The sequence below is a fragment of the Mercenaria mercenaria genome, chromosome 8 (assembly GCF_021730395.1).
Source record: "Mercenaria mercenaria strain notata chromosome 8, MADL_Memer_1, whole genome shotgun sequence".
NCBI lineage: Eukaryota > Metazoa > Mollusca > Bivalvia > Venerida > Veneridae > Mercenaria > Mercenaria mercenaria.
In genome coordinates this window covers 18238328-18264569 of record NC_069368.1, presented here as the reverse complement: position 1 = coordinate 18264569, position 26242 = coordinate 18238328, and the positions used below count along the sequence as shown (strand labels likewise).

Genomic DNA, 26242 nt, shown 5'->3' with positions numbered 1-26242 from the left:
CGCATGATTATATCACTCGGGCTGCACTCTCGTGATATAATTCCTTCGCATCTGAACTCCAAACAATGATTTATTCAGCGACAAATCACTAAATGAGATTTTTTTTTTTTTTTTAGAGCGTAAGAATAGCCTGCGAGGCTATTCCTACGGGACCGTAAGAAAAACCGGATAGCCACTTCCTTGTTTCAATTTTAAATTCTTACTTCTCCCATTATTGACCCAGTCTCTGAAAGATACATTGTTGGCATGTGGATATTTGGCCATATCTGTTTTGGTTGAAAAATGACATGGTGTGAAACAGCTGTGAAACGTCGGTCGTCGCGAAATGCAGCACTGTGCACGGAGTGGTTTACCTTCAGTTTAACTGAAATATATAGTAAATGGGTGCTGGATATATTTTGGGGTTCTGGACGATCTATAAATGTTTTTATAATATATATCATCATTACTGACCAAACAATGCGCCGAATGTCTATGATGCTGGAGCCGACAATCCTGGCCACGTCGCGAAAACATAAAACATTCAAGCGATTTCTACAGGAAATGATATTAAATTATAATCGTACTTGTCGTGAATTATAATACTAGATTTATTTCAAATATTGGTAACTGAGGACTTCATTATGGTAGCATTTGCCCCATTTTATTTGTTTACCTTTTCTCTTTCTTTTTTTCTATTTATATTTTTTTTTTTTGTAGGTCAGAGGGAAGCAACTCACAGAGTTTCTGATTGGTTGAAAATGTATATCGATATATAAGTAGTTCCGCGTTGTGAGTGTGTTTGAAAACTAATCTAATTTCATAAATTAAAATCTAATCCATGATTACTGGCTAAAATTACATAGTTTGGGATGATGCATTTTGGGTGATAGTTATGTAGGCATATACGTTTAATCTGGAGCAATGATATAAATCTATTTTCTTCCAATGGAAGCAGGTTTAACCATGTTAACCAAAAAAGTATAAAAATTCATTTATTTTTATAGCTCTTTGGTTTAACCAAAGGTAAAGGTAATGGCAAATTTTACTTACCGTCGCTTTGTGAAACAATTAACATAAGCTCTGTAGAGCTTTGGAGCGACCCTATTTTTAAGAACAGTTAAAACCAATTATACCTTACCCCCAGCAATTTGCTGGTACCCATTTACAGCTGGGTCGACTGAGGCAATCATGATAAAGTGCCTTGCCCGAGGACACACCACAGTGGGAGTAGCCAGGTTTCAAACCAGGGGCCTTCACCTCCATAGGAAAGCGTCTGCGCATTCCGGTTCGATGATTTTAAGCATGGTTATGGGCCTTAATTTATAAAACTTTTTTTTTACATTATTTTACAATTCTTACATTATTGGGTGGATTTCCACCAAAGCTTACAGAAGTTATCAGAGCAAAAACCTAGTAATACACATATCATCGGCATGTTCTTGTTCGGAGATTTTCATAAATTATGACCAATGATCATATTTTACAGTGGTTACACTACTTGGTGTATACAGTTAGGCTGAATTTCACCAAACCTCACGAGTGATTAGTGTGAAGAGTAGTTGTGTATATTTTCGCCATATTCTGATTATTTCTTTTTCAACAAAGTCATGATACTTGATTTGTCAAATTCTATTATCTGTGCTACTTCTATACCACTGGTTGGAATTCTGCCGAACTTCACAGAAGTTACCACTTCCAAGCCTAGTTGTATACATGTATATCATTAGAATAATATGGTTCAGTGACTTTTCCTGGAGTCATGGCTCTATTTTGCAATTTCTGCATGGTAAGTGACATATTTAATAAAATGCCTTTTTTCTGCTTTTTCAGGCCCTAAATCTCCGAGCAGCCAGGGCTTATCTTATTAAGACAACTGCCTATAGACGAGGGAGAAGTCTGAAAGAAAATCAAACTGGAAAGACACCATCACATTCGGCACCAAAAACAACCCAAAATAAACGTGATTTTTCTCTTACAACTGTAGACAACTGCCAATATTTCGGGAGTTGGTAAAAAATGATGTTTGCATTTTATGTATAAATACTTTATATATACTTTATCATAGAAGACAGTTAATTTAGAGGAAGGAAATAGATTTTATATCTAGGTGCATTTGCTATGGACACATATTTCCTCCCCTGGAAAATAAAAACTTTCCGGGGTTAGAGGACTGGTTACCAAAATCAATTATGCATCATTTCAAAGAGGATGTGGTATATTGTTCTGCTTAATGTTGGTCTATGTGACAGTTGGTCGGTAGTCCATTAGGTTTCCGGTAAATTTGTAGAGTGCTCAAGGTCTAATAATAAGCAAACTTATAGGCTGATTGTATGTGGAAAGTAGATGACCCGTATTGTTTTGGGGATCAGTATGTCAAAGATCAAAGTTATAGTGACCTTGAGACTGGAGACCAGTTTCCGCTAAATAACTACAGTGTTTACAGCACTGCAATTTAATGTGTTGCGGGCAAAAGTAGCTGACATTTTTTCCTACATTGGTCAATTTTAAGCTTATCTAAAATTTATGCTTATTTGATTTTCGGTGGAGTGGAGAAGGCCACAGTTTGTCCCACGCACCCCATCCCCACTTCTTCCCATCCGGCCCTAAAATATAGCTGTATATTAGAACTGATAAATAATGTCTTTATTAATTCTTCAGCTATAGGAAGTATCTTATAATTGTCTTATTGCCTTGAGAGTCAGAGAAGTGTAGACCTCGGAGAAATTATTAATATCTTCAGGGCCTACGTTCAGCAAATGACACAATTTTTCAGGCATAGCATTACTGAAGAAAAAGATGGCTTGGTGTTCATGAAGAACGATGCCTCTTCAAAGCGAATATACTAAATGAATAGACATGCCTGGTCTTGGTCAGTCGCACCAATACCATGCCCAGCCAACATGGAAGGGAGTATACAAGCTTCTTATCAACCTAAGTCCGTTGAAATTAACTGGGCAAATTTGATCCTAGCTCTGGCCATTTATGGGGCATTTATTAGCCTCATAACAGCATGTCATACACGAGAAAGTCATTTTCGACTCTATTTTATCCGAATCGAAACAACAACGTGAGTGCTCGGTTTGCATCTCTATAATTTATTTTACACAGAAAAAAAACTGTAACAACAGGTTAGCACTTTTATTGTAATATGTAAAGAATCGTGTGTAAATGAAAGGAGCATTAGGCGAAGGATACAAAAAAGCAAAATTCTAAAATGTGAAATTATTATTTTTGTACCAAAAAGCGATTTTATGACATAAGATATAAAAAACTATGTTGCTCATGACAGGTTTTATTGGCTGCAGGATGAAAAAAAAAATACAAGAATTTTAACAGAGTTACCAACATCCCCCGCCTAGAGACATTTTTCAATAAAACATATTGCTTGCCAATACAACATCTTCTTCTAAGTAAAGGAATCTGCCTGATTGATTTATAATATATGTATACTGGGAACAACCTTACATCTGTAAACCAAACAGCCAACTTTTGATGTTATACAAGATGATCGAGCATGACACATTGGTTAACCATAGTACATAAGAGTCAGTGATACCAGCACCACAGGCACGAGTTTCAGGCCTTGGTAAAAATTTGACCAGACAAGTAAAAAACGCCTGCTTTCATCCCAAATAAACAAAAATGAAAAAAAATAATCTGTAAATGGAATATTCGTGGATTCTTCAGCTTTTCTGTTTCCCAGACGTACGGAAATTAGGAACAACTGGACCAAAGAGTATATAATAAATAGAAGAATAAAAAGTCACAGGCGTTTCAAGATCTTTTAATGCTTTGTTGAACACTATTGCTGATTCCTTAATTAAGGCTGTAGTGAAACAACTCACTTCCCATAGGTCCACATTGTAATGTTTTGTGTTATAGGCCTTTCCTAACATTTAACTTTTGATACCACCTACTCAGAATGGAAGAACTATCCAATACCTATCATAAAACTGCAAGAAATATGCCTGTTGACCATCACTTTTGGGCACTTTTTTCTCTTTGAACTGGGTTACTCTAGTCCGACAGTGATTATATATATATTTTTCATGAAAAAGCTCCACGGTAAAACATGCATATCTATCACCCAAAATGCATCAGTCCAAATAATTTTAGCCAGAAATCACGGATCAGAATTTCAATTTATGAAATTAGATAGTTTTCAAACACATTCAACACATATTAGACTAATGTGAGACCACTTTACACCGAAATATACACTGCGGAATTCCCATCACTTGCTTCACTCTGACCTTTGTACTTTGCCGGATACCGGAAATCGGTATTTACAGTTCATTAATGGGAGATAATTAGATGATATTGCCAACATGTCAAAAAATGAAACTAAAAGTATTCCTTTTATTATTGTATTTGTTATTGTATGGCATCATGTTTGTGTTATTAAGTAAAAATCTTGAAAACGATCTCTCTAAGATTAGTTCATTGACAGCATATGCTTGGAATTTTATGAGAATTATTTACCGATACATGATTACTCGGATAAAAAATATATTTGGATAAGTTTATAAAATATTAGTTTGTCAAGCAAATAAATAGTTATACTACATTCACGTTCTCTTGGCAGAATAGTGAGAGCTGTTCTGATAACATATTTCACCATCACCACACTTTGATTAAAGTTTTGCGTTCAAGTTCATACATGTCGTATCGTAATTTACAGTAGAAGTGTCTAAGAGGTACGAGCATCTGATTTTATAAGTATGGATCCATACTTCTAGACAAGCCTTTATGGACCTCCTTTTTCCACATATTCTGAATTATTTACATCTTCAGTTTTCACTCCGTTATGTTGAAAATGAAATATAAATAAATTAACTTTGAATTAATATGCATTCACCTAAAACTTAAATCTAAATGGTTCACAGATACCAGCTTTCATCTGATTATTTACATTACCCTTTGAAATGCAGGTAGCTGGAATTATGAAAAACAAGCATATGCAATGCATGTATTGGATTAAAACCTCCCACAAAGTATCCATGTCATTAAACAGGTCAGGGGTTTTTAGAGACATTCTGCAAATATACTGACAATCCATAAATAATAAATTTAATGACTCTATTGCCCCCGAAGGCAGGCATATTACAATTTCAATGTCTGTGTAATTTTGATCTTGTCCTGGCTGTAACTCTGCCATCCATTTTGAAATATCTTGGCATAAATATTCACCATAATGAGATAATGTGTCATGCACAAGACCCAGACCCCTAGCTCCAAGGTCAAGGTCAGACTTAGAAGTCGAAGGTTAACAGGGTCTGATTCTTGTCCGTTTCATAACTCTGCCATTCATCAAGGGATTTAGAAATTACTTGGCACAAATGTTCCCCATAATGAGACGACAATTCATGCGCAAGATTAAGACCCCTAGCTTTAAGGTCAAGGTCACACTTAGAGGTTAAAGGTTAACATGGTCTGTTTCTTGTCTGGTCCATAACTCTGCCATAGATGAAGGGATTTTAAAATTACTTCGCATAAATGCTCGTGGGGGGTGGGTGTGGGGGCGGCATTTGTCACTAATAGTGACAGCTCTTAAACATGTTAAATTGTTCAGTCTGTAAATTAATTTACAGCCTGAGTATATATGATTATGAAATTTGTTGAAATTTCAGTTTAATATATATCAGGGATGAGAATTTTCCACAGATCCATGGATTTTGGACATTTTAACCAACAGCCACTGAAAACACGCATTAGATTAATTCTTAGAAAAATGGCGTCCTTCTGCAGAAATTAGTAATAATCGGAAAAAAGTCAGAAAAATGGACGTAATGAAGACATAACATCGACATAAGATCAAGGAATGCGATAGACTTGTAAAGAATGAATTTAAATTCAGTTGGTTGGACCATAAGTGACCATAGGTGACTGTGAAAACTCTGTAACAATGGGTTTTGGAGACGACGTTGTAAAGCTAAATCTAGCTTTGAATGGCCTCAGAAGTGCTTTGAAAAGCCATAGAATCCAGGAGCTTTAAGGGGGCTTTGCCCCCTGGTTCCCCACCAGGACACTGCATGCCCTGGACCCGCAAGTTGGCCTAGGTGGCCCCCTTAACCCCCAGCCTTTTTTTCCTCTATTTTTAATTTTTCCATTCTCATCCCTGATATATGAATTAAGGTGAATGTCTGTAAAAACATAGAAAACCTGGACCTGTTAAACTTTCTGAAATAACAAAGGGTGTTAAGTCTTATTCAGTAATAATTTGATTCTACTGCAAAGCTGTAAAATTGCACAAAAAATGCCAAACTGTGTCACTTCTCAACTTACATGTAGAAAATTTTGCTGCAACTTTTGTATGTAAGCTATTGTGTATAAGGTGGAAGGACTTCAAATAGTCAAGCACACTGTCATTAGAAAGCTCCTGTTTGTTATGGGGTAAATATTTGGCAAAGAATTTGAAGTGTAAAAAGTTTTAAAGATAAAATGTGCACACATTTTCTATCTTTTCCAGGTTTGCCAGTCCATGAAATGGACACAAACATACTGTTTGAGAAGTACTCAGTGGACGAAATTAGGGATATAGAAAAAAGAACTAGGTAAAAATCATTTATTCTTTGAAAGGTGACCATCTCCAAAATAGTATCTTGAGAGTTTTTGTTTTGATTGCTGCTTGTATTAGTTTTTTCAGGACTACGTGTGCATTCACACAAATTAAAAAAATGGCTTACAATATTATATGAATTTAATAGTGTGTACATTTGTCATAACTATAATTTATATTCATGATAAATTTGGGTATGAGTGGTACTAAAAGCATGACTGTCAGATTAGTTTACGGGTGATAAAGAAATGCAGAGATTGGATCTTCAGAAGGAAATTAAAAGTATTCTGTAAATGTTGTTACATTGATTTAATTAATTAAAAATGTTAGTGTGGTGATGTGATACAAGGTGCCTTGTATCACCGACAGTTCGGTTTACTTTTGTTGACCCCTGGACTGAAATGACTGAATGGTGTTTGATCTTGTAGTATGATAACGCTTTAACCCTTACCCTGCTAAATTTGTATTATTGTCCATCTTTCAATTTGGACAGTACCATTCACTGTTAAAAAGGATGTTACTAAAAAGATAATGACTGAATGGCTGATCATGATCTACACTGGTCGCAAAGGCAGAATCAGTCACGTCTAACATGATAAGGGTTAAGAAAAGAATTTTGAAAATACCAGTACCGTAGATTGGGTAATTTGCACATGACTTTTATTTCGTGTTCTGATAGACAACATAATGATGGTGTTAAGATGTTGTTAAGAATTCACGCTCCTTAGCCAGTTTATTCTTGTGGAGTTAATGATTCTTGATATTCACAAGTGTTTTGAATTTGCTCTTCTCTCTGTTCGAAAATACAGCTGAAACTAGTTATCTCGAATTCGCTTGTCTCAAACCTCTGGCTGTCTCAAAGACATTTTCAAGTCCCGTCCCAAAAATACGTGCACACTTTAAGTTGAATTTTGGTTTCACTTGATCCCTTGGAATTTACAAATATTAGGGAAAATAAAAGTAAAACCATTTTGGATATTATCCAATTTATAGTACATAAGATTTTGGTCAGAGCAAAAAAGGGGATAAGGGTATTTAAACTCTTGAACTTAGTACCTAATGATGGAAATATCAGTTAGAATTTTAAAATAAACTGGTCCAAAATAAAGTGGGGAAAACTGCAACAGGAAGATGCTAGAAGTCCTTTTTTATTTTCAGAGCTGATATTGAAAGAAAGAAGGAAGATTTGAGAACCATGGTGGGGTAAGTAGTTTCATGTTGAGTCAGTTGAGAAGGTTTCATTTATTTGAATGTCTATTCATAGAACATCCTTAATCAGTTTGAGCCATATATCCACAATGTTTTCCTGTATGATGTTTTATTGTATTTTACATGTAAAACAAAAACAAAATCTGAGTTACACATCATTCTGAAAGTTATTTTAAGAATTGTTTTCCCAAAATTAAAGATAAGTAGGATCATGGATGTTGTACATTTATTGTTTTTCCCATAGGGAGAGATACAGGGATCTGATTGAAGCTGCTGATACTATAGCTGAGATGAAAAACAGTGCTGAAAAAGTAAGTGGCTATCAGACAACACTCACAATAATATTTTTGATCATTATCTGATCCTTATTTAGGGTTATTAGGTCAAAGGTCAATTTCACAGTGAATGGCCTTAGGTGGAAACTGTTTCCTGTAAATAACTGGGGAACACTGACATACAACAGTCAGACGTTAATGACAAGATCTTATCCTGTATTTAGTAGATGGCCTATAGTGTGTTAAAGTTCATTTGGTGAAAGGTCACAGTGCATTTTAGACTGAACAGTCTTGGGCAGGCCATTATGGGAGTATATGCATTTGACAAACGGGTCTTGTTAAATGTATTTTATATATCGCTAAATTTGTTATGTTCCTTGTTTTATGGGATTGATGTCATCTTCTTTTCCTCTCCAGGTAATATACTTTTTCCAATACTTGTAGAATTCCTCTTTAACTGATCACAAAACAGAACACGGAAAAAATATTATCTAGGTTGCAATCTTTGACTATTAAACAAATTGCTACAGAAAAGAAAAGTCCCCCTTTTAAAAATGCTACAAAATTCCCTCTTTGGAGATTTTGTCCTTTCGTACCCCAAGGTGAAGGGAGGGCACTATACTCATTCATGCTGAGATATATTGCAGTTTGTTGTACTATACCTGTAGGTGATGTCTACCATAGGAAGGATTGAGACACTGTGTACTGAACTGAAGAACAACCAGATGGTGAAAAGTTCTTCTCTACAACAGAGAAAGAAACTGGAGATAGAAAACAGGTGACATTCTTACCATAAATAATTGTAAGATTGATATGGTCCCATTCACTTTTTTGGGGTTAATATTATTTAATATTATGTTTAATACAGAAATGTTTTATTCCCTTTATGGGGTCAAGTAGGATATTACAGTAAAACCTTTGTTAAGCAACCAGTCAAGGGAGCAACACAGTATGGCTGCTTAAAGCAGGTGGCTGTTTAAGACAAGCTGAAATTAGAACAAAAAGTCATTTGGGAAGTTAACTGGCTGTCTTTTTAAACAAAGACATTATGAGCCTTTAAATTTGTTTGATTGAAAACAGAACAAACCAAAACTTCTTTTCCATTTTGGAGTACGGATATATCGAAAATGATACATCAGTGAATTTATTGTACAGATAGGTCAAACATCATAAACAACTTGTAAAGTTTATTACCAATATTAAGTTGGTTTAGATTTTCTCCATAAAAGTTTTAACGATTCTTCATCATTGTCTTAGCATGACTGTACTGTTAGTTAAACAGTAATAATTATGTCTTGTTCTGTTTTCACCAGGAGAAAGGAAGAAGCAAAGTTTCATGAGGTGGCCTCACAGATAAAACTGCTCCTGGATATACCTGAAAAGGTGGGTGCAGCATTACCTTATGCTGAAAATATCCTACATTTGTAGAAAATTTATGAACAGATAAGTTCACTGAAAAGAATGCAATCCGATAGGTTTCAGCAAGTTTGTATCCATAAAGAAAACAGTTTTGTTTCTATTCCAGGAATCCAACTTTTGTAAACGTCTTCCATAAGAAATTATGATCTTATACCTTGTAATCATTGCTAGTTATCATTTATCATTTTGGTCATAGAAACATGAAAGGGCTGTGTGTTGGATTTTTGTTCATCACATACTGGCACTTCATCTGTCAGTTATTCTTGCCAATGTTTCACATGAGAATTGACTGGTTTTGTGCAGGCAACTTGTCAGTTTTTCCACATGAATCAGAGCTGTAAGATGTATTTTCATCTGTCAATCTTGAAGAACATTCACCTTGCTTCTGGATTGATCTCCAGATTGGTACACCAGTGTATTCACTAAGCTCTCTGACTGAAGTATCACTTGTAAAGTCGTTACATTGAAATAAATTGTATTAGACACATTGTGATGCTAATTTACATTTACAGATGTGGACATGTTTAGACTGTGAGGATTATTTGTCAGCCAGTAGACTGTACCTTCTAGCTCAACATATCAACACCAGTCTGCAGCTCACATCCCAGAATGCTCCAAACTTCCTGTACTGGTTCCCAGTGCTTAACAGACAGTGGGCAGCAATCAGCCACTTCAAGATTACCATATTGCAGGTACTTAATCAGACATAGTATGGAACATGAGATCTTAGTTTCAATAAAATGTCTGTAACAGACAAAGTGAATATGTAACACAAGATTGTATTACCAGGTAAGTCTTTAGCAGACAAAGTCAGTATGAAATCAAGATCCTTGTTTCAATGAAGTGTTTAACAGAAATAATCAGTATGAAACAGGAGATCGAAGTCTCATGAATGACTTGATGGATGGTCACTAAACTTGGTCTGCTGCATCCTTGTAAGGTCCTCCCTTGGTTCCATTTGATTGATTTTAGGGACAGCCAGAGCTAAAAATAGAAAAGCCGTAAAACAATTTTTTCTCGCTTGATAGATATTCGCCAAACTTATCTATTGTGCCTAATCTTATGTGTGTTCAAAGGATTATGTATTTTGATGCTGTCACAGCAAAAACAGAGAAATCTATTTTAAATTGTCATAATTATTGCTGAAAGGTTGTTCACAGAACTTGGTCAGAAACAAGATCAAAAGGTCAAGGACTTCTTCAAGTCAGGGACATTTGGGCCTTCTCTACCTAACTGAGTGAAATGGTGGATTTTATATATTTAAGGCGATTGCTACATGTATATAAAATGGTTGTTGTGTATTTAAAGTGATTGTTGTGTATTTTAGTTGGATGTTGTTTATTTAAGGAGGCTGTTATTTATTTAAGGTAATTGTTGTGTATTTCAGGGATGCAGAAGACTGATAAAGGAGACTAAAGTATCAGATCAGGTTGGCATATGTTTTTACTTGTAATCTTTTTGTAACATTTTTGATATGCACTGTCAATGGAAGATTTTGTGTTTTCCATACTGTATGGTTAATTGTAAGGCCATATGTTTTTAGACTAGTTCCAAACTTTGACTCACCCTGGAAAATATAATATTATCCAGTCTGAATCCTATGAATGATGTTTAAACTTTTCTACAGTGGGTTTTGGTGACCCAGTCTGCTGATATCAACAAACCATACAGTTCTACCAGTATCATCTTGCTGTCTTAGCTATATTGCATATTAAGTTATACTTAAAAAAATATTCAATCTAAAAAGCTTTACATGCATTTGCACTCCTGTATTGAGTGAAATCATTGTCAGGCTTGTGGGAGTATACCTTAACACAAGCATATGGAGCAGTAAATTCAATGAAAATAGCATAGTATGTAATATTCCTTATTTATCTCACACACATGTAAATGCTGTGCATATAATATGTTAATGAGCTGAGCCACTATAATTGTATTCATACATTGTCAATGGCAAAATTGGTTCAGTTTGTGCAGTATATTCTGTCACTAAACATCACAAACTTACAACATCACAGATAGTTTTTACTGTGGTGTTTGGGTCAGCAATAGATTCAAATTATAAAATATATCATGTTTCTTTAAAAAAATACAGTAGTGAAAATACACATGTTAGATATTAACTGCTTACACATTGATTTTTTTACAGAAAATAGCAGACAGTTTGTGTTCTATATTGTTGTTGGAGAACTCCAATCCCCGTCAAGTCTTCAATGAATTCCTGCTGGCTAGAACAGTAAGTTATTGAGTTCTTACTACTGAAATAATTGTTACTCTTTTGAAATTAATTTATGTATGTTTTAAAATAAGTGATGAACAAAATCTGTTTGAAATAATTGATAAATGTTGTTTGAACTATCATTTCAAGATGTGGTTTTGACAAAAAGATTTCTTTGAAAATTTTATGGAGGTGCTTCGAAATTTACTTAATTTTTTTCTTACATGTTCTTTGTGAACCATGATGATATAAATACTGATACCATTTCAGTCTGCAATACAACAGTTGTTTCATGTGAACAGTGATTCATTGGGAACGAAGGATCAGATATGTACTGTGGTCCAGCTGATCACAACAACAGTACATCAGATATATGCCGTGTTCTATACACATGGACAGGAAGACACACACAGTGATGCTGGTCAGTAAAACATTATCTCTTATATGTTATACATTACAGAATAGATAAATTGTTTAACTCGTAGGCCTTTAAAAATCTTTGTTTGAATATTTTCATTTTGCTGAATGAATGTTTTACTAGAAGACACAGAGGACATTTGTTGGTTTCAGTGTGTAAAATTAAAATATCTTTCACAAGTAAACACCAGTTGCTGTATTTTCATGGGTGGCATAACCACACCTGGAATTGTAAGAGAGAAAGATGTTTTGATCTTACATGAAAAACAAACAAATTTTCGTTTTATTTCATATTTTGACTGAATTTACCCGTGTTATAGTTTCCTACCAGTGAAAAATATATTTGATATTTTTCTCTATGAAAATACCAGAAATATTTCATTCTGATATTTCAGTTATTCACTGAAAAACATGTAGTAAAATCTGCAGTCACAGCTTATGGAATACTTCCTTAGGAAAGTTTTTTTTTTTTCATTTGTATGACATTAAACAGTGTTTGAAAGGAGAAGATTTGAACTAGAAAGTAGAAAGGTGTTTTCCCCTAATAGTTGAAGCAGTTTACGTTATGGTAAACTGTAGTTACCCAGAGGAATTTTACAACTCCATTTTTGACTCGCTTGTTAGTGACTGCAATTTTATGATTTATGAATATAGTAGAAATTATTAACCTTTAACCTGCTGTCGGCAAGTGATTCTGACTTTGCAACCAGTGCAGACAAAGATCCGTGCAGGCTGATCATGGTCCACATTGTTCCTATTCAGTTTGTAAATTTTCAGTGAATACCCTTTCGAATAATAAATAGTATTGCCCAAATTGAATGATGGACAAGTCAATTTTAGAAATTTAGCAGGGTAAGGGTTAAAGTAGAATAGGTTTTATGGTTAGGAAATAAATCAGACTTTTACTTCACTCAGAACACTGTATTTCAGTGACTTTTGAAAGCAAATATTAAGACAAAATTGAACATGTATGTTTTACAGCGTCAACAAATCTGTTGCTGAGGACACTTACGAAAGTGACCACACAGAAACAACATGGTGAGTTTTATCATTATACAAAAAGTTTAGGTGATTTTTGCTTTAAAACTGCTATTAAATGAAACATACATGTCAAGTTTTTGCTGCTTTTTGCTACTTCTAAAAATTTTCCATCGCTGTATTGATTATGGAAATTTTGATTCTAAATGTTTAGGAAATACCCAAATTGAATTCACTTTGAAAAAAACCTTTAATGATGTTGAGTATCATTAGTCAAATTGTAATGGATTGAAAATATTTGTTTTGTTTCCAGAGAGTGGTTTACTGGATTTACACAGCTCAGTGTCAGCTCGATGTCTCCCTACATCAGTCACTGGTGAGATATCTCTAGTTACAGCTCTGTTCTACATACTGATTTAGATTCTGTTGAATGGTTAGACTAAATCAATATAAATCATGTTCTCACTGGTTAATTATAATGGACTTTTCTCTGTGGATATTTTTGCTAGAATTATGGTCCTTTCTTTATTTCAAAAAATAGGCTATAGTGAAGAAATTTGGTGTGTTCAGTTCCTCATACACATTTTGAAGGAATGGATTCAAAGTTACTCAGATGCACAACCTTATCTGAATATGACCATAAAGGATAGTGCAGTGTGTGGGGGGCATCCATGTCCTACGGACACAATTCTAGTTTTGAATTGCTTTTCAATGTATCACAAAGAAATGAAGTATCGTATATTTCGTGACTGATGAATGAAATATTTTGTGTCTTATTTCAGATTTTTGTCCAAGCCATAAGTCTGTATCACTGGGTGTATCAGAACAACATCTCCATGACAACTGTACACAATGGATACAAACGTTAGTTTAGTTTGTATACTACGACATAGATATTCATTGGGGACTAAATTTTGCATATTTCATGGTTGTGTCAGTCCATAAAATTTAAATCCATCTAGTTATTGTATCTTGAAACTTTGAAATCCATAAATTCACGAAATATCTAATTTTGCCGAAAACACAGAGGTTAATGCCTGTGAAATTGAATGATTTCACAGTGCAAGCATTCTACTTTGTTGTATGATGATAAATGTTTAAGTCACTTATCAGGGGGCGTCCATGGCTGATAGATTAAGAATGCTGACTTTAAATCACTTGCCTCTCACCAATGTTGATTCGAACCTTCGTTTTAATAAACCATCCATTCGGCTTATGGAGGTTGGTAGTTCTACCCAGGTACCTAGCTGTGCGAGTAACAATGTATGGAGGGGCAGTTGAGGTCTCCTTCCACTATTAAAAGCTGGGAAAGTTGCCATATGGCCAAAATTATGTTGATGTGACTTTAAAATGCAACAAACAATTAACTCAATAATCTATATTTGAGCCGTGCCATGAGAAAACCAACATAGTGGCTTTGTGACCAGCATGGATCCAGACCAGCCTGCGCATCCGCGCAGTCTGGTCAGGATCCATGCTGTTCACTAACAGTTTCTCTAATTGCAGTAGGCTTTAAAAGCGAACAGCATGGATCCAGACCAGACTGCGCGGATGCGCAGGCTGGTCTGGATCCATGCTGGTCGCAAACCCACTATGTTGGTTTTCTCATGGCACGGCTCATTTACTGGTTGTCTTGAACTGCTTAACTCAGAATGGCGTCATAGACAAGTCATAAAAAAATAAGTCCTGTCATAACTTTAAAAATACAAGAGTTTTTTACATGAAACCTAGTATATTAATAGAATGCCCTATATGGAAAATATGCACATCACTTCATAGTTTGTCTGTCAGTACATCAGTCAGTCACAAAAGAAGGATCCTGTGATAATTTTAGTATACAAGATATTTTTTTCTTGAAACCAGATTAATTGATGGTGGGTTATTTGAAGAATATGCTGGTCAGTTTTATTCAGTTGCTACATTTAAAATTATGGCCGCTTCGGCAATTTGGCAACAGAATTTATTGCATTTTATAACAGTTGTCTAAAGTTATATACTTATGCCTTTTCTGCCAGGTACCTTGTATTGCCGTGTGTTCTTGCTATAGTATTTAGTAATGTGTATAATATATTGTCATGCAGGTGTATAAATGATGTGAAATCAGGTGTGAGCACACTATTGAGCTTTGTGAACACAGTGAAACACCTTGCTTCTATCAGAGATACAGTCTGGGAGCTCATGTCACAGGTATGTAATGATTACATTCTCAGTTCAATTCTGTATGGGTCTTACAGTTTCACTGAGATTGAAAGAAAACCCAATATAAAGTGTCTCTTTCTTGACTTTGTACTTCCACTGCCTAGAAATGCTTATTTCAAGGGCTGAATTGTTTATACTGTTGTTTATTACTTTTTGATGAATAGCTGTCTCTAGTTTGATTGAAAAACTTGTTGGAAAGGTACTAATACAAAACAATGAAATGTAGATACGCACTGGGTGACACTTAGCAGAATATGAAATTATCTTTCCAAAAATATATAAAGTTCTTTTGGCCTCAATTGTTCCAATAAAAGTTCACAGGCTCTCAGACCATAATATGAAATATATATATTATATATATATATATGTGTGTAGGTGTATGATAGCTTCTATATTGTATTACAGGACACAAACCTGAATGATTGGACAGTTGTCTGCAAAAGGGTTCTTAGTAGCTCCCTCCACATTTGGGATGATCTCCTTAGACCACTGTTTGTCGACAGAGTCAAGGTTTGTTGTTTTGTTCAGATGATAGGGGCCTCTGTGGTTGAGTGGTTAAGGTCGCTTACTTTGAATCACTTGCCCTTCACCGATATGGGTTAAAAATAGAATACTTCATAAGAGGAAGCCACCCATCTGACTCACAGAAGGTTGGCGGTTCTACCGAGGTGCCCGCCTATGACTGAAACTATGTATGGAGGGGCATCTGAGGTCTTCCTGCACCAACAAAAGCAGGCAAAGTCCCCATAGGATTTAAATTGTGTGGATGTGACTCAAAACCCAGACAAAATGAAATAGATATATTGTTCAGATGATGTCGAAGGCTGTAGAGCATTCATAGTGTTTAAAATGAAATAGATATATTGTTCAGATGATGTCGAAGGCTGTAGAGCATTCATAGTGTTTAAAATGAAATAGATATATTGTTCAGATGATGTCGAAGGCTGTAGAGCATTCATAGTGTTTAAAATGAAATAGATATATTGTTCAGATGATGTCGAAGGCTGTAGAGCATTCATAGTGTTTAAAATGAAATAGATATATTGTTCACATGATGTCGAAGGCTGTAGAGCATTCATAGTGTTTAAAATGAAATAGATATATTGTTCACATGATGTCGAAGGCTGTAGAGCATTCATAGTGTTTAAAATGAAATAGATATATTGTTCAGATGATAGCATTCATAGTGTTTAAAATGAAATAGATATATTGTTCAGATGATGTCGAAGGCTGTAGAGCATTCATAGTGTTTAAAATGAAATAGATATATTGTTCACATGATGTCGAAGGCTGTAGAGCACTCATAGTGTTAATTCAGACATATTAATAGGATAAATTTATAAAGTCTTTAGTTTGTCTTTTTGGCTGAGTTGCTATGTTTTTTTTTATTTCAAATCACTTGCTCCTTACTTATATAGGTTTGTATCAAGTGAAGAAGCGATCTTGTTAGCTTGCGGTTGGCCATTGTTTCTACCCAGGTGTCCCACTATGCCTGAAAGACTGTAGGGGCATCACGGGTCTTCGTCCGCAGTTAAAGCTGAAAAAATGTGCCATAATTATGATCTAAATTGTGTTGGTGTGACTTAAAATCCAACAAAATACTAAAAAGAAAATTATTTTTTCAGATTGAGAATTTAAAACACATGGTAAATCTGTTTTAATATGTAATGTTCATTATCCCAACCAAATGTGTTGATGAGAAGAAGCAAAGAGCTCTATCATCGGTCATTGTGATTTGTTGTTCTCTACCTTTGTTTCTCGTTGAAAAAGTGGACAGTTTCTTAGAGGGGAAGAGAGTCATTATTTGTAACAATTGGTGGACCAACTGGTGTATTATTGTCTGTCCTGTATTGTAGTTGGGGCCTCCATGGCTGAGTGGTTAAGGTCACGTACATGGAATCACTTGCTCCTCACCCATGTGGGTTCGAGCCTCACTTGGGGTGTTGAATTCTTCATGTGAGGAAGTCATCCAGCTGGCTTACAGAAGGTCAGTAGTTCTACCCAGGTGAGCGCCCGTGATGAAATAATGCATGGAGGGGCACCTTAATAATAATTGTGTTGTTGAGACATTAAACCCAACAAAAAAATATTAAAAAATATATATTTTGTAGGCATTGATCAAGTACCAGCTGGAAGCTACAGTAGAGGTCACTGAGAGACAGATGAATAAAGTCATCACAGAACTAGATGATGAATATAGCAGGTAAATATATATATATACTGTTACTGAATTACATGTGACTTTGCACAGGTAAGTCTTGTATAACTTGGTAACAACCATATTGAAAATACATAGAATAGAAAGAATTTGTCACTTTACATCTTAAATTGAAATGTCACCCATGAAGAACAGGTTATAATTTTTTTCCACATATGGAAATATTGCGTATAATTTTGATGTTCTCTTGATGTAAGATGTTTTGATCTTTCAAAAACAGGAAAAAAGTTAAAATTTACTGTCAGATTCTTACCAGGAAAAAAACTGTGAGTTGACTTAACCCTTAAATACAGACACATTTTTATATAAGATACTTTATTCTTGCAGTCGATTATGTGCTGATACTGACCTGGCTAGTTACATTTGGTCGGAGAGTCCCGGAGACATAGCTGCCAATACTGCCTGGGGTATTGCAGGGTCAAGATCACTGTTAGAAAGTGGAGGACTGATGATGAAAGCAAAGGCTTATACTCCAATTGTACAAACGTAAATATTTTTATATATGTAGTATAATGTATCTAATATGTAATTATCTTCCATGGCCAAGTGGTTAAGGTGGCTGACTCAGAATAACTTACCCCTTACAGATCTGGGTATGAACCTTGCTCGGAGCGTAGAATTCTTCATGTGAGGAAACCATCTGGTTGGTTTATGGATGGTTGATGGTTCTACTCAGGAACCCACACATGCTTGAAATAGTGTACTTAGGGGCATCTGGGGTCTTCCTTCACCATCAAAAGCTGGAAATATCACCGTTTGACCTACAATAATTATTGTGTCACTGGGACTCAAAACTCAACAAAAACAAAAAATGATTAAATGATGATTTGCTAGACTAGCATTATATCAAGGGTACATGTTCATTATGTCCCTTTGCTGTTTACAAATCATTAGAGCTATCAGTGCAGCTTATTCATTCAGTTTCCAATTGCAGCACATGCACTGCATTTTCAGAAAATTAATCTGATTGAATAGACTGTGAAATCGTCAAATGACGAAATTCAGTCTTAGCAAAGCAGTATAAATACTATAATTCCCACCTACTTTGTGTTTCAAAAATTAAAATCCATGAATTTATATCATGGCAAAATAGATGTTTTGGTCAAAATCTCAAAATGTCATACCCTTAAAATTAAATGATTTTACAGTATTTCGTTCCTGAGTAATGTCAATGGTTTAGAAAGATAAATTGAAAGTATTTAATAAATGAGAAATATTTATGGACATAATTGTGTCGATATCATTGTTAAACATTATGTAGATACCATTGTTAAAGTTATGTTGTATATTTCCAGTTTTTGTAAGACATTTGATGACAAGTTGGAAGGTATCAGTGAGGATTACAAGTTCTACATTTTCACTGATACGGAAACGTTCAGTATAGCGCCAGAAACCAGTCCATTCAACAGATTCTCAGATTCCACAAACCTGCTCACGTTTCTACAGACATCTTGTCTAGAATGTGTACAAGGGTATGTTTAGTATACACTGTGTCTTAAAATTTGTATCTAAATTATCATTATATAAATATAAGTTGTGGGGCCTCCGTGGCCGAGTGGTTAAGGTCACTGACTTCAAATCACTTGCCCCTCATCGATGTTGTTTCGAGCCTCACTCGGGGCGTTGAATTCTTCATGTGAGGAAGCCATCCAGCTGGCTTATGGAAGGTCGGTGGTTCTACCCAGGTGCCCGCTCATGATGAAATAATGCACGGAGGGGCATCTGGGGTCTTCCTCCACCATTAAAGCTGGAAAGTCGCTATATGACCTATCATGTGTCGCTGCGACGTTAAATCCAACCAAAAATAAATGAATAAATATAAGTTACTGAGGCAAAGTGGTTGCTGAGATACCATCTTACATAAAAAACTTAACTTGATCAGGACGCAGACACAAGCGCCAACCAATAGGGGAGTTTAATAACTCTACTTATTCTTCGAATAATATAATACAAATCTAGCAACTGTAAACATATAGCAATGTACAAAACGTGTGTATTTGTTACAGATTTAAACATACACAAATCAGGTATTTTTCATTGCCATTCTTTGTATATAGTGAAATGCCCACCCGCTTGTCATCTGTACATTAGTAAAACTGTGTCAATGACAATATTTTCTCTTTGTGACAGGATTTTAGAGTTTCTGACAAAGTTACTGGATGACTGTAAAAGTAAGCTGTCTGGCTCACAGCAAAGATGTTCAAATATTGGAAACAAGTAAGTCATGTTTCATTGTCATATGTCTATCTTTTCAGTAATTTTAAGTCTTGCTAGTTTGAACATGCAGTCTGTACATCATCAGATGGTTGGCTGTTCAAATCACTGTGCGTCCATGGTCCGTCATCTGTCCGTCCTTCCGTCCGTCCTTCTGTTTACAATTTCTCGTTATCGCATCTCCTCAGAAACTACTGGGGGGATTTTGACCAAACTTTGTAAGAATGATGTATTGGTACCCAAGTTGTGTCCCCCAGAAAATGAGACTGGTTCAACAATTTTTGAGTGAGTTATGGCCCTTTGTTTATTTTTATAATTTACATAGATTTATATAGGGAAAAACTTTGAAAATCTTCTTGTCCAAAACCACAGGGCCTAGGGCTTTGATATTTGGTATGTAGCATCATCTAGTGGTCCTCTACCAAGATTTTTCAAATTATTTCCATGGGGTCAAATACCGCCCCGCCCCGGGGGTCACATGGTTTATATAGACTTATATAGGGAAAAACTTTTAAAAACCTCTTGTCCAAAACCACAGGGCCTAGGGCTTTGATATTTTGTATGTGACATCATCTAGTGGTCTTGTACTAAGATTGTTCAAATTATTCCCCTAGGGTCAAATATGGCCCAGCCCTGGGGGTCACATGGTTTACATAGACTTACGTAGGGGAAAACTTTGAAAATCTTCTTGTCCAAGCAACAAAGCCTAGGGCTTTGATATTTGTAATGTAGCATCATCCAGTGGTCTCTACCAAGTTGTTCAAATTATTCCCCTAGGGTCAAATATGGCCCCACCCCAGGGGTCACATGGTTCATATAGACTAATATAGGGAAAAACTAAAAGACCTGCTCCAGTCCTACCTTTTGACATTAAATTGTCATTGAAAAAGCATGAAATCCTGACTATGAACAGTGACGCCTGTCAACATAGAGTCTATTTTATATGAAATTCTATATAAAATACCTGTGGTTTTGCATGCTAAAGTGTGGCGCGTGGCCATTAACTGTTACTTATTGTTATCGTGGGTTGCATACACACGAATGGAATTTGAATAGCCGCGGAGCAGGGCTTTAGAATCTTCTTGTCCATAACCTACAACATTCAAATTTGGACTACATGTATAGTTTTGAGTGGCAAGTTGAACCTTGACATGAGTTGACCTTGATCTTGACCTAGTGACCTACTTCCACATTTCTGTAGCTACAGCCTTAAAATTTGGACCACTTGCATAGGTTTGTGTACCGAAACAAACTTTGACCTTAACATTGACCTAGTGACCTACTTTCACATTTTTGAAGGTACAGGCTTCAAATTTGGACCACATGCATAGTTTTGTGTTCCGAAATGAAATTTGACCTTGATTTGGACCTAGTGACCTACTTTTACATTTCTCAAGCTACAGCCTTCAAAATAGTTCTGTGTACCGAAATGAACTTTGACCTTGAGATTGACCTAGTGACCTACTTTCACATTTCTGAAGCTACAGGCTTCAAATTTGGACCACATGCATAGTTCTGTGTTTTGAATTGAAATTTGACATTGATTTTTACCTAGTACTTACTTTCACGTTTCTCAAGCTAGTACCTTCAAATTTGAAGCACATGCATAGTTTTGTGTACCGAAGAACTTTGAAATTGATCTAGTGACCTACTTTCACATTTCTCAAGCTACAGCTTTCAAATTTGGACCACATGCATAGTGTTGTGTACCGAAATCAAATTTGACCTTGATTTTGACCTTGAGCTAGTCTTGAAATTTGGAACATTCAAAAATGGCTCATTGGAGGGCACTAAGATCACTTTGTGATCTCTTGCTGTGTCATTGGAAGGTCTATAGAGACCTGTATATATTTTTCATGTTTCACCATACTGAACATTTTGCTTGCCACATGCAGTATTAAGCGTTCCACCCTGTGTTTTAGGTTGTTGTTGTCTGGGAGATTATGTGCAGCCATGTGTGACCTAACTCCACATTTACAGCAGTGTATGATGGGAAGTGAGCAAGTCTCTAGACAGGATAGGTGAGACACAGTCTATAAATCATCTGACAAAGAAAAACAAAATGTATGAGAGCAGGTCCAGTGGCTCTTTTATGAGGACTAGACTTCAGGGCTTTCAGCTTTTGTGTACCGAATGAATTGGAATTTTAGTTGTTTGTTAGGACTTAATTTTATGGATTGGTGGAATTGCAAAATGTACAGAGCTTAATGTCAGTTCTTTTACAGAAGCAGCTGTGGATAGAATTTACCTATAGAAGTCTAGATGTAACTGTAATTAAGGATAGTTTAAACAATTAATGTAAAGAACATGTCACACTTTGCACCAGAGTGAGAACATGAGTGAAGTACTAAGCTGATATATATTTATACTTTCAGGACAGGACTATATACACAGTTGAAACTCAATAACTCGAACTTGCTTATCTCAAAATTCTGGTTGTCTCAAAGACTTTTCAAGTCCTGTCCTGAAGACACATGCACAAAATATCAATTTCTGTCATCTCACAGTAAAATGCTTGATCCATTGGAATTTGAGATACAGAGTTCCAGCTGTATATATTTATGAGTTATTCATGAACAGTGTTATACTGTAGGGAAAATTGATATTATTCCGATTATTCTGATATTGTTAGGTCTGTGTTGAAGAGGTCCACCTCAGGACGACATGTAGTTGGAAAACAGGATTCTAACATAATGTGGGAGAACATAAAATCTCAGCTTGTAAAATACCAGCATACTGCATTCAGGTAAGTCGCTGTAGCTATTTACAGTTCAACACACTGGACAGCATATTGTCTGTCATATGCCCCACTTCAAAGAGACAGTGGTGTATCGCCATACTCAGTCTGTCAGTGGACCAATTGGTTTCTGATTAATAAATGGAGAACACTTGTGAATACCTTTGTCATGCTGTATAGGATGAGTGCATGTGATCAGTAGATGGTCACATTAAAGGCCATGGTCACCTTGACATTTAGACTGAAAACAGTTTCCTGTATGTACCTAAAGAATGCAAGGATCTGGCTGTCAAATTTCTTTGGATGGTTGTTTGTGATCTGTAGATGATGACACTGAATGTTTTTGAGATCAGTTTGTCAAAGGTCGCTCCAAACTGCTCCTGGTCAGGCACTGCTATTGATTTTACCATAGGCTTTCATTATGATAAGTGGTCCTGTCACATACCCCAAAATTCAGAAATACCCCTAAAATGTGATACTTTCAAAGAGATTACATGTCAGACACCAAATATTTAACTTTATACAGGCTTAACAGAACCATTTTTGTCTTGCCCACTTTTAGTGGAATTGAGACTAAGCGATCCAAATTCAGCGTTGGAGGCAGCAACAATGGCAACAATTGGGAATAACTCAAAAACTGTCACATATAATTTTTAGCTCACCTGAGCAATGCTCAGGTGAGTTTTTCTGATCGCTCGATGTCCGTCGTCCGTCGTCTGTCGTCTGTCTGTCAACATTTAGCTTGTGTATGCGATAGAGGCTGTATTTTTCAATTAATCTTCATGAATATTGGTCAGAATGATAACCTTGATGAAATCTAGGCCGAGTTCGAAAATGGGTCATCTCGGGTCAAAAACTAGGTCACTAGGTCAAATCAAAGAAAAACCTTGTGTATGCGATAGAGGCTGTATTTTTCAGTTAATCTTCATGAATATTGGTCAGAATGATAACCTTGATGAAATCTAGGCCGAGTTCGAAAATGGGTCATCTCGGGTCAAAAACTAGGTCACTAGGTCAAATCAAAGAAAAACCTTGTGTATGCGATAGAGGCTGTATTTTTCAATTGATCTTCATGAATAATGGTCAGAATGATTGCCTTGATGAAATCTAGGCCGAGTTCGAAAATGGGTCATCTGGGGTCAAAAACTAGGTCACTAGATCAAATCAAAGAAAATCTTTGTGTATGCGATAGAGGCTGTATTTTTCAATTGATCTTCATGAATATTGGTCAGAATGATTGCCTTGATGAAATCTAGGCCGAGTTCGAAAATGGGTCATCTGGGGTCAAAAACTAGGTCACTAGGTCAAATCAAAGAAAAACCTTGTGTATGCGATAGAGGCTGAATTTTTTAATTGATCTTCATGAATATTGGTCAGAATGATTGCCTTGATGAAATCTAGGCCGAGTTCGAAAATGGGTCATCTCGGGTCAAAAACTAGGTCACTAGGTCAAATCAAGGAAAAACCTTGTGTATGTGATAGAGGCTGTATTTTTCAACTGATCTTCATGAAATTTAGCCAGAATGATTACCTTGATAAAATCTAGGCCAAGTTTGAAAATGGGTCATCTGGGATCAAAAACTAATTCACTAGGTCAAATCGAAGAAAAACATTGTGTATGCAATAGAGGATGTGGTTTTCAATTGATCTACATGAAATTTGGTCAGAGTGATTGCTTTGATGAAATCTAGGTCGAGTTTGAATATGGGTTATCTGAGGTCAAAAACTAGGTCACTAGGTCAAAATAAAGAAAAATCTTGTGTATGCGATAGAGACTGTTTTTTATGCCCCCGAAGGGAGGCATATAGTTTTTGAACCGTCTGTCGGTCTGTCAGTCTGTCGGTCTGTCAGTCTGTCCGCAATTTTCGTGTCCGGTCCATATCTTTGTCATCGATGGATGGATTTTCAAATAACTTGGCATGAATGTGTACCACAGTAAGACGACGTGTCGCGCGCAAGACCCAGGTCCGTAGCTCAAAGGCCAAGGTCACACTTAGACATTAAAGGAGAGTGCATTGATGGGCGTGTCCGGTCCATATCTTTGTCATCGATGGATGGATTTTCAAATAACTTTGCATGAATGTGTACCACAGTAAGACGACGTGTCGCGCGCAGGACCCAGGTCTGTAGCTCAAAGGTCAAGGTCACACTTAGACATTAAAGTATAGTGCATTGATGGGCGTGTCCGGTCCATATCTTTGTCATCGATGGATGGATTTTCAAATAACTTGGCATGAATGTGTACCACAGTAAGACGACGTGTCGCGCGCAAGACCCAGGTCCGTAGCTCAAAGGTCATGGTCACACTTAGACATTAAAGGATAGTGCATTGATGGGCGTGTCCGGTCCATATCTTTGTCAACCATGGATGGATTTTCAAATAACTTGGCATGAATGTGTACCACAGTAAGACGACGTGTCATGCGCAAGACCCAGGTCCGTAGCTCAAAGGTAAAGGTCACACTTAGACGTTAAAGGTCATTTTTCATGATAGTGCATTGATGGGCGTGTCCGGTCCATATCTTTGTCATTCATGCATGGATTTTAAAATAACTACGCATGAATGTGTGGCACAGTAAGACAACGTGTCGCGCGCAAGACCCAGCTCCGTAGGTCAAAGGTCCTAAACTCTAACATCGGCCATAACTACTCATTCAAAGTGCCATCGGGGACATATGTCATCCTATGGAGACAGCTCTTGTTTCAATTGATTTTTATGAAATTTGGTCAGGATGATTGCCTTAATGAAATCTAGGTCGAATTTGAATATGGGTCATCTGAGGTCAAAAACGAGGTCACTAGGTCAAATCAAAGAAAAAACTTGTGTATGTGATAGAGGCTGTATTTTTCAATTGATCTTCATGAATTTTGGTCAGAATGATTGCCTTGATAAAATCTAGATCAAGGTTGAACATGGGTCATCTAGGGTCAAAAACTAGGTCATATCTAAGAAAATGCTTGTTTTATCGCAAGAGACCAATTTTTTGGTCCAATCTTAAATAAAATTGGTCAGAATATTTGTTTCCATGAAATCACTAGGTCAAACATGTTTTACACTGTTATGGTTTGTTTCTTAGGTGAGCGACCAAGGGCCATCTTGGCCCTCTTGTTTTAAACCTTGTAGGATGCTTTATAAACTAATTTTACACCCCATGGTGAGTCCTGGGCCCCTAGTGACATTGACCTTGAAGAAATTAGCATTTTTAGCTCACCTGTCACATAGTGACAAGGTGAGCTTTTGTGATCACCCTTCATCCGTCGTCTGTGCGTCCATGCGTCTTGTGCGTCCATCCGTGCGTCAACAATTTCTTGTCTGCACGATAGTGGTTTCATTTATGATTTTATTTTAACCAAACTTGCACACAACTTGTATCACCATAAGTTCTCGGTTTCCCTTCTTGAACGGGCCCAGATCCATTTTTTGGTTTCAGAGTTTATGGCCCTAAAAGGGGCCCAAAATTAGCTATTTGACCTTGTCTGCACAATAGCAGTTTCATTTATGACTTTATTTTAACCAAACTTGCACACAGTAGTATCACCATAAGATCTTGGTTCGTTTCTTAAAATGGCTAGATTCCTTTATGGGTTCAAAGAGTTTATGGCCCCTGAAAGGGCCAAAATTAGCTATTTTACTTGTCTGCAAAATTAGCAGCTTCATTTATGATTTGAATTTAATGAAACTTGCACAAAACTTGTGTACCATAAGATCTCAGTTCTTCTTGAACCGGCTAGATCCCATAATAGGTTCCAGAGTTATGGCCCCTGAAAGGGCCAAAATTAGCTATTTTGACCTTGTCTGCACAATAGCAGCTTCATT

At 36.2% G+C, this 26242-nt stretch overlaps 1 protein-coding gene across 1 annotated transcript in view; it reads left to right on the top strand.

The window, feature by feature from the left end:
* Positions 1 to 4255: 4255 nt before the first annotated feature.
* The window catches only part of LOC123565483 (conserved oligomeric Golgi complex subunit 1-like), a 38555-nt gene continuing 16568 nt past the window's right edge, over positions 4256 to 26242 (top strand). The window contains exons 1-21 of the mRNA XM_053549473.1: positions 4256 to 4332; positions 6452 to 6536; positions 7700 to 7744; positions 7995 to 8061; positions 8694 to 8803; positions 9339 to 9408; positions 9957 to 10136; positions 10832 to 10873; positions 11594 to 11680; positions 11933 to 12083; positions 13061 to 13117; positions 13371 to 13433; positions 13840 to 13921; positions 15139 to 15244; positions 15662 to 15766; positions 17368 to 17459; positions 17802 to 17960; positions 18770 to 18946; positions 19605 to 19691; positions 21611 to 21709; positions 22321 to 22434. Coding sequence (XP_053405448.1) covers positions 4311 to 4332; positions 6452 to 6536; positions 7700 to 7744; positions 7995 to 8061; positions 8694 to 8803; positions 9339 to 9408; positions 9957 to 10136; positions 10832 to 10873; positions 11594 to 11680; positions 11933 to 12083; positions 13061 to 13117; positions 13371 to 13433; positions 13840 to 13921; positions 15139 to 15244; positions 15662 to 15766; positions 17368 to 17459; positions 17802 to 17960; positions 18770 to 18946; positions 19605 to 19691; positions 21611 to 21709; positions 22321 to 22434 — 2000 coding nt within the window. The 5' untranslated portion in view covers positions 4256 to 4310. The remainder of the gene's footprint in view (positions 4333 to 6451; positions 6537 to 7699; positions 7745 to 7994; positions 8062 to 8693; positions 8804 to 9338; positions 9409 to 9956; positions 10137 to 10831; positions 10874 to 11593; positions 11681 to 11932; positions 12084 to 13060; positions 13118 to 13370; positions 13434 to 13839; positions 13922 to 15138; positions 15245 to 15661; positions 15767 to 17367; positions 17460 to 17801; positions 17961 to 18769; positions 18947 to 19604; positions 19692 to 21610; positions 21710 to 22320; positions 22435 to 26242) is intronic.